The 9,764-nt window shown below is 37.6% G+C and overlaps 1 protein-coding gene across 1 annotated transcript; it reads right to left on the bottom strand.

Annotated features, from left to right (window-relative positions):
• Positions 1–8,900: 8,900 nt before the first annotated feature.
• LOC121466803 (high mobility group protein D-like) lies at positions 8,901–9,317 on the bottom strand. Its single transcript, XM_041707202.1, has one exon. The coding sequence runs from the start codon at positions 9,252–9,254 to the stop codon at positions 8,916–8,918; it is 339 nt and encodes a 112-aa protein (XP_041563136.1). The 5' UTR covers positions 9,255–9,317; the 3' UTR covers positions 8,901–8,915.
• Between the last annotated feature and the right edge of the window lie 447 nt (positions 9,318–9,764).

Raw genomic sequence — 9,764 nt, 5'->3', positions numbered from 1 at the left:
TATTATCTGCGTTTGATAATAAACATATAGTTTATTCGAAATCAGTGATTGTAATGAAGTTTTTATGGCAATGGAGAATGTTTAATGCACGCATTCTAAATTCTGGATCTTTAGTAATTATTTCCTCAAGACAGCTATCCAATTCTATCGTATTAAATGCCATAATTTAAACAAAAAATAATTAAAAATTTTTTTTTAATAGTGGGGTATTAAATTGAACACTCTAATCTTTTGGAAAAAAAAATTTATTTTTTTTTTATATCTTATCTTGATTGGGTGCTCTACTTAAGTACTTCTTCTTTAAACATTTATTGTGCAACTTGTATATTTTGGTAAAAAAATTTGCACTCAAGATGACAATGATTGTTATTAAGAGTATATTTACCCAATATATGTCAATATTGTTTGGTTCTACTTTATTAACAACGTTAGCAGTGGAGTCCACTGATTTAACGTCTACGATTCCCATTTTGGGTAGATGTACTTCTAATATATCGGTATTATTATAATTAATATGATATTCATCAGAGAATTTATCTATTCTATTGTTATTCATTCATATGAAGAGATTTTATATGGATATACGTAAATATTCCTGTCTAGTTTTTAAAGTCTGAGGAGCACTCAGCAAAATAACGTCATCAAACAAAAATGTAGGAATTTAGTTATTCAAAACTGATTGATTAAATTATTGTCTTGTGGCATAATCGCATAAATTTCAATTTATTAAAATTGGAAGAAAAAAAAATTGTGTGTTAATATTCATATAACTGATTTACAATATTTTGGTCTATATAAACCAATATCAGTTATATGTTGTTAGTATGTAGCCTAACAGTGGTTAGTATTTTTCGAGCAGCGCTTTCGCGCATCGGCTCGGGCTTAGAAGTTTATAATTAAAGATAACTTAGGCATTGGCATAAATGCAGCCCTTGTTGCGTTACTTTGCTCGTTTACAAAGTATTTTGTCCAGTTCTTTGATATTTTGTTCGTGTGCTTCCTACGACGGTGCAGAGGGCGCACTGCCTTCCGCACTCATATGCTTCCTTCGTTGGTATAGCCGTCGGTCTGCCTACCACACTTCAGTTTCCATCGTTGGTGCAGAAGGACTTGCCATTCCTTCCACACATGTCTTGGTCAATTCTTTTTTCCTTCCCTTTTTTTTGTGTTGATTTTGTTGTTTGTTGTTTTTTTTTTTTTTTTTTTGTAGTCCGGGCCTTTTGGGCTCAGGCGGCGTCGGTGCTGGTCATCGCACAGGCTATTTACTGTTGAATTTTTTTATTATTTGGCTGGAGATTTCGATTGACGATTTTCGGGGGCGGCTCTGGAGGATTAGGGATCGACTTGCATCGTCCACATTGGACGGCCACACTTGTTAAGCACTGGCCCATTAGCCAAACTCGCCGATTTACGCATTTTGGGGCCAAAATAACGAAAATTACACAGCGCGCAGAGACAAAAATTAAACCGTCTCACTTTCTACTCGCGCACATGTCACGGTCGCCATGTAAAGTTGGTTGTATGTATATTAGACTTTATTTTATAAACACAAGAAAAGAGTGCACTGTAATGTTATAATTTATATTGGGCTTTATTATTCCGTCCGTTTAGATCGGGACTCATTTTTAGAATGCTCACTTAAGACTAATGTTGGCTTGGCTTACAATTCATATAGCCGCACGAGCAGCGCTGCGGCCAATGCTTATGTATCTCAATATATATGTTAATGTATACGTAAGTGTATTTAGGCGGCGCAAGCAGCGGCCGCGCATTAGAGAGAGAGTGTTATGCTCACATGGTAACCGAATGGTGGCCGCGCATGCAGACATGCCGACTCAGCATTTAGGATGTGCATAACATTGTTGTGTGGGTCGAATTGCTTTGCACTTGAAGTGCTGGGAATATTCGGACATAAACAAATGCTACAATGTTACAGTGATATATATATATAAGTGGTACAGAGTGTACCCTATATATGAGCATACTACAGTACTCTGCACAGGATGAAGAAATTTTTGGTCCCTCTGAATGTCCGACTTTTTGGATATCATAGGTATTATTGTGCTTCACTTTGGTTATTTCGTAAGGACCCAAATACTTCGGTTTTAGTTTGAGACCGCCGCCAAACTGCGTTCGTTTTATGGCTACTAGTTCACCAATCTTATAAGTCTTTGCCGGTTTACGTCGTAAGTTGTAGGTATTCTTATTTTCGGTTTGGATTTTCAAAATTTGACTTTTTGCAGTGAGTCGAAGGTCGTTGCGCGTGTTCTGAAACAAGGCTATGGACTCGTTGTTGATAATTTCTTGAAGCTTCTGGTCATCTTTGTTTCTCATTTTGACTCCGATTAGAACCTCAAAAGGAGTGGCGTCGATGCTTCTCGTAAAAGTGGAGTTAATGGCTTGTTGAACTCGATTGACGTGTCTGTACCACTTTGTGAGATCATCCACAACTCAGTTTGGATAGAACTGAAATAATGATGGCTTTCAGTCCGTCCACTTGGCCGTTAATACGTGGTAGGCCTGTCGTTGATTTCACCACCTTTATGCCTTCGTCTTCGCAATACTGAAGATAATCTTGCGCGGTAAAAGCTGAGCCTCGGCCCGATATAATGCAAGCTGGGTTATCAAATATATAACTTTGGCCTCGTAGTTTGGCTATGACTTCGCTGGCAGTGGTTGACTTGGTGGGGTAAAGTCAACAGAGTTTCATAAAGGAGTCGATTACGGCGAGAATGTCTAGTGGGTCTAGTGGACCTAAGAAATCAATGTGATAAGTATGCAGCGGGAAATCCTCTTTGTGCAATGGATGTAACCAAACCTGTTTGCCACGCTTGCGGTTGGTCAAAATGCACGGAATGCAGCAGTCGATGTAGTTCTGTATTTTTTCGTCAATGTATTCGATAAAATACTCGTTGCAAATCAGTGCCTTCGTTTTTTTAATAGCAAAGTGTCCTCGGTCATGTGCTCTACCAATGATCTACTTCTGCATGTCCTTCGGAACTACAATTAGTTAGTTGGTTAGTTAGTTAGTTGGAGTCTTCTAGGATTTTAATAATCGCTTTCAGGTGTTCATCCTTTTCTTGCGCTTGCTTGAAACCAAGGGCAATGGAGTCGTCAACGATCGTTATTATTGGGTACCTAAAAAGGGCATCAACTTGCTTCATAAGTGAACCTGAACGGTGTTCAACTTTGTAGTCGTACTCTTGGAGCAAAAGTACCCAGCTTGCAACCCTAGTGCACAGGCTTTGCTTGTCCAGCGTCATCGCGAATGCATTACAATCTGTGATAATCTTATCTTGGAATGCGAAGGAGATACACTCTGAACTTTTTTATGGCCTCGATAATCGCTAACACCTCTAATTCTTAGCTTGCATATTTTCGCTGAGCATCCGTCATTTTCCTACTCATGAAGTAGACAGGGTGAAATTGGCCGTCATATGGTGATTTTTGCAAAAGCACTGCGCCAAAACCATCGATTGATGCATCAGTATGTACCACGGTGTCATCTTCGGGTTGTAAATTGCCAAAACAGGGGTGGAAATCAAGTAATTTTTTAACGATTCAATCACATTCTCTTCTTCTGGACCAATTACGAAATTTGCATTATTTTTAGTCAGATCAGTCAGGGGTTTCGAAATAAGAGCATAGTTGTAGATAAATTTTCTAAAGTATCCGGCAAGACCTAGAATACTCTCTAGCTGCTTGTTATTTTGTGGAGTCTAGAATTTCGAAACGGCATCGATCTTCTGAGGCGTCGGGGAAAGTGATTTATTCTCGGTGATGTGACCTAAAAACTGAATTCGGGTCTGCAGGAAATGACATTTCTTTAGGTTGAGTTCTAGCCCATAGTTGCTGCAAGTTTCTATAACTTCTTTGAGGTTCGATACAGCCTCCTTTTCGTCCTTTGCTGGTATAATGATATCGTCAACGTAAGGGAGAGCGATTCCTCTGCGAGTCAGCGTTCGGAAAATCGCATTAATGTGTCTCTGAAACACTCCAGGTGAGTTTGACAAACCAAAAGGCACCTTAAGGAAATGGTACTGCCCACTTTGGGTCACGAATGAGGTGTACTTCTTGCTGGAATCGACTACTGGCACATGAAAAAAGCCATTCCTCAAGTCAATCGTGCTGAACATCATAGCCTCTTGTAAGCGATCAAGCTGGTCGACAATCAGGGGCAACGAAAAATGGTCTTTTATTATTACCTTGTTGATACGCCTGAAATCCACACAAAGTCGTTGGGAACCGTCGTTTTTCTTAGCAAGCACTACCGGGCTTGTAAATTCAGAGTCGGTCTCTTCGATTACGCCGTTTGAGAGCCACTGCTCGATCTGATCGTCAATTACTTTCGTTTCAGCGAATGCAAATCTACGCGGACGCGAAAAAATTGGGGTTTCGTCGTTTAAAATGATTTTCATTTCAATTTGGCAAGGCTAACTGCTTGTATAAGTCTTCGCGCAAAATGTTGAACTTGCTGCCCGTATCGAACAGCGCCACACAATTCTGATTTTGAATTGAAACTGCTTTGCTCGTCATGTCACTGTGCTCACTTAAAACTCGCGCGTTGGGCTTGCTTTCTTCGAATGCCTTTTCACTTTGTGGACAATTCTTGGAAATGTGTCCAAATTTGTTGCACTTGAAACACTTTCTTCCTTTTTCTCTGTTGCTGCAGCCACCAGAAATATGTCCCTTTTCACCACAGTTGTAGCAAACGACTTCCTTTTTGCCACCTTTTGACCCACTTTTTCCTGCAAATGCGTTTTTGTCTTTCACACTTCCTTCCAGAATTTTCGATTATGCACTTATTGTTTGATAGTCCTTCAATTGTACTCGATTTCGTTCATGTTTTTAGCACCGTACAGAATTGATTTATTTAAAGAAAGTTCGTCGTCGTCGTCCTTCAATTTGTACTTGAATTCGTTCATGTTTTTAGCACCGTACAGAATTGATTTACTTAAAGAAAGTTCGTCGATACCGTCAATCACATATTGAATAAGAGCTTCTTCCTCAACATTTCCTCGGGATGCAATATCTTTCATGCGATAAAAGTATTCTTGCACATTTTCGTTTACCCGTCGTTTGCTCTCTCCTAGTTGCATATGTATTTGTTTGCTGCTTACTCTCGACCTGAACTCATTTAGCAAAGACTCCTTTAATACATTCCACGAATTTAATCCCTTTTCGCTCAATATAAACATATTAGCGACACCTTTAAGTGACATTTTGGCGAAGATAAGCTTTTTTAGCGCATTCCAACCCATAAGTATGGCTTGATCTTCAAAGTCGCTTATCCATACCTCAACTGGAATTTCATCACTCCCATCAAAATGTTTAATTGACTCTTCTAGTCTCGAAAACTTAGAGCAAAAGGCGGCATATAAACTTCCTTGATTCGTTGCGAATTCGACTTTCTCTTCCTTTCACATGTTGAAGTTATTTCTACTCCTGTTAAAATTACACTTTTAATTTCATCATCATTTTGGCTGTCTTCGTCATTTTCCTTCTCTTCGTCGTTTTCCTCGTTCTCTGAATCGTCCACTTTGTTGAAAAAGAGAAGTTAATTCCCAAAACTGCGCATATTGATATCAAATCTTTGTCTTTCAATTTCGCATGTATGTATACACATTTGGATTTATAAATTGCGTCATTTTCATCATACTGAAAGGCAGCAAATTCACGTAAACGTTTGCGATTGTTTCTGTCCCCTTCTCCTTCGAATATGAATTTGTGATGTGCACAAATGCTATCTTTCGATGCACTTCTCAGCGTATTGGAAATCAGATCGTTTAGGCAAGCCATAGTTTAGAAAACAAAATGTTATTTTCACATTCGCCTTTTGCACTTTTCACTTTCAGCTTCAACTTTCCTCGGATACGTCCCGGCGAGCTCCCAAATGTGGGGTTTTTATTTATTAAATTAGTTTTTTATTTAAAAGTTTGATTACTAATATTAATAAACTTAGTAAAAAGTCGGAATCTTTGTGTTTGATTTAACCGTCGTCTCGTCGTCACATGTCGTTCGCTTGAGCACATCTTTACTCAACTCGATCCCGTCAGCTACTGACGCTCGTCCTCTCGATATGTTGCTCTGCTCGTCTGCTCATCGTCACATCTCGTTGTAGTGATCGTCGTCTTCTTTTCCACCGGCTCGTCTTCCTTTTGAATGCGTCTTTTGACCATCTACTCGTTCTCTTAGTTTTAGCTGCTTCTCTCGTTGTCTAGGCCGTCATGTCATACGAATGCTAGGGTTTTATGGGAGGGATTCGGGGAATAATGCAATATCACTCCCACATTCGGCCATTCGGATTAAACATTCGCTTCGAATGTTTCGTCTATGTCTTCGAGGGTGGGCCACGGCTTAGGGTACTGTAAAGTTGGTTCTATGTATATTAGAGTTTATTTTATAAACACATGAAAAGAGTGCACTGTAATGTTATAATTTATATTGGGCTTTATTATTCCGTCCGTTTAGATCGGGACTCATTTTTAGAATGCTCACTAAAGACTAATGTTGGCTTGGCTTACAATTCATATAGCCGCACGAGCAGCGCCGCGGCCAATTCTTATGTATCTCAATATATATGTTAATGTATACGTAAGTGTATTTAGGCGGCGCAAGCAGCGGCCGCGCATTAGAGAGAGAGTGTTATGCTCACATGGTAACCGAATGGTCGGCCGCGCATGCAGACATGCCGACTCAGCATTTAGGATGTGCATAACATTGTTGTGTGGGTCGAATTGCTTTGCACTTGAAGTGCTCGGACATAAACAAATGCTACAATGTTACAGTGTACCCTCTATATGAGTATACTACATCTCCCTTCTTTTGAAAAATAACGTAATCTATGGAGTTATTTCGTTAATTATTGTGTTAAGTATATATATGTATGTTTATAAAAATAAGCAAATTAGTAAAACTTTTATTTTTTTTTGTTATTATTATTTTTTATTTTTTTTGTTTAATATAGTAAATATTGGAAAACTTAGTGAAATTTATGCGACTATTTCTTATTATTTATTATAAAATTTTTTGTATATTTGTATTCCTATATTTTTATTACAGTAAAGTAATAAAATTTAATATGTTTTTTTTTTTTTTGAAGAGAAAATTTTGATGTTATTTTATTTCTTTTTTTTTCTTATGAATGGCCATCCTACAAAATCTATTCTATAAACATTTTTAATCTATCTTTCTGAACTGTCTGTGTTTTGTTTTTTGCATTTAAAATAGTTATATTATTATTAGATTCTATCTTCTTTACTATATATGGTCCTGAATATTTAAAGTCTAGTTTATGGCCAGTTTCATTTTTTAATAAAACCTGGTCTCCTATTTTTAATTCAAAGTCTAAGCTATTTTTGTCGTATCTATCTTTTTGTTTTTGTTTATTAGTTTCTAGCATTATTCTGGCTCTTTTATATGCCTATTCTAGTCTAAATTTAGATTCCTTAACATAACCTTCTATATTATATAATGGTTCTATTCTATCTATGCTATTGAAATGTTTTGATAAGTTTGGAGTTTTCCCAAAAACTAGTTCGTATGGACAATAATTATGTGCCATAGAGGGTGTTGTGTTAAAGCAGTATACGAAGTATTGTAGCCATACATCCCAATCTGTTTTATCAACTGAGATGTATGAGCGTATGAACTCGTTAAGTGTTCTGTGGCTTCGCTCCACTGTTCTGACAGTCTGGTGATGGTGTGCAGTAGAATTTATGTTTTTGATATTTAAATTTTTACATAAATCTTCAATTATTGAATTTTTATATTCCGTTCCCATGTCCGTAATGAACGTCTTCATTGGACCGTACTTCAGAATAAAATCTTCGAATATAGCTTTTGCTATTGTTTTTGCACTTTTATTTTGAATTGGTATTGCTACAAGGTATTTTGTTAAATCGCAGATTAAAGTAACTGCGTATTCATTCCCTTGTTCAGACTTAGGTAGTGGACCGATCGTGTCCACGATTACCCTGTCAAAAGCTGTTTGTGGTGTTTCCGTAATGGTTAATGGGGTCTTCGTATGCGTGACTATTTTCGCTTTTTGACATTTTAGACATTTTCGTAGGTACTCTGTAATATATCGAGTCATTCCTTTCCAAAAGTAATGTCTTTTGACCTTGGTCAAGGTTTTAGAAATGCCAGTATGACCTCATTGAATTGGTTCATCATGGTATGTAGACATAATTGCTTCTTTTTCAGAATTTATCAGGGTCACCGGGTTGAGTAGCGCTACTCTCAATGATTTTAATGTTTTATTGCCCATTTCCTTGAAATTATCTATTGTAACGTATTCAGAGATATTTTGCCACGGTGCCACTTTGAGTTGGCTGATGTATACCGGCTTGCTTCTCAAGCCTTTGGAAAAACTGACCTAAGTCAAGGACTCCATTGGTATATAAATCGCTAACATCATATCTTGCAGTAACTTTTTCCCATGTTTAAATAAACATAGCATATTTTTTACGTGCAAGGTCACTACTTTACGTACTTCGTCATTGTTTATGACTCCGTATACGTTGGGCTTTGAAGCTTTTTCTATAGATTGCCTAGGCAAGTCTATTTCTTTTTCTCCTGCGCAGGATTTCTGTCTACTTTGATTTCTTGTAGTGACTTTATGTATATTTCCGGTTATATTTTGTAGTTCTTTGATGGTTATTCTTGATAACGCATCAGCTACGTAATTGTCTTTCCCTTTAAATATTCAACGGTGAAGTTGTATTCTTCTAATTCTAGCCTCATACGTGTCAGTTTGGAGCTTGGGTTAGTCATTGAGAACAAGTATGTTATCGGTCTGTGATCGGTTTTGATAATGAAATGTTTGCCATAAATGTATGGTCGAAAATGTAATATTGTGTTTTCTTGTGTGTGACTTGGTGATGATGGACTATAGAGGGTGGATGATGAGCAGTCTACTCGCTCTCATCATCATCGTCCTCGTCCAACTCATCCCTCTTGCTCTTCTTGGACGCCTTTTTCACTGGTTTCGCGCGCTTTTTGGCTCCACCGTTGGCAGCACCACCGCCGCCGCCATTGGCCTCGAACTCCTTGACAGCCCGATCGTAGTCGTCCTTGGCCTTGGCAGCCTTGGCCTCCCACTCCGACTTGACCGTCATTGCCCGCCATAATTCGCCACCGCGCTTGGTCACCTCGGTGACCTTGATGCCGGGATTCTCACGTTTGATCGACTCGCGGGCACTGTTGAGCCACAGCATGTAGGCGGAGAGTGGGCGTTTTGGTTTATCGGCCATTTTAGTTTGTTTTTGTTGATACTATTTAACAAGTGTTACAACTAGGTATTTATTGTTCGAGCTTTGTCGCTTAATTTTCAAAGAAGAGTCTGAATCTGTTTTATTATCTGCGTTTGATAATAAACATATAGTTTATTCGAAATCAGTGATTGTAATGAAGTTTTTATGGCAATGGAGAATGTTTAATGCACGCATTCTAAATTCTGGATCTTTAGTAATTATTTCCTCAAGACAGCTATCCAATTCTATCGTATTAAATGCCATAATTTAAACAAAAAATAATTAAAAATTTTTTTTTAATAGTGGGGTATTAAATTGAACACTCTAATCTTTTGGAAAAAAAAATTTATTTTTTTTTTTATATCTTATCTTGATTGGGTGCTCTACTTAAGTACTTCTTCTTTAAACATTTATTGTGCAATTTGTATATTTTGGTAACAAAATTTGCACTCAAGATGACAATGATTATTATTAAGAGTATATGTACCCAATATATGTCAATATTGTTTG

This window comes from Drosophila elegans, unplaced genomic scaffold (genome assembly GCF_018152505.1).
Source record: "Drosophila elegans isolate 14027-0461.03 unplaced genomic scaffold, ASM1815250v1 contig_155, whole genome shotgun sequence".
Lineage (NCBI taxonomy): Eukaryota > Metazoa > Arthropoda > Insecta > Diptera > Drosophilidae > Drosophila > Drosophila elegans.
The sequence above is the reverse complement of the archived record's forward strand: the minus strand, read 5'-3'. Positions and strand labels throughout refer to the sequence as shown.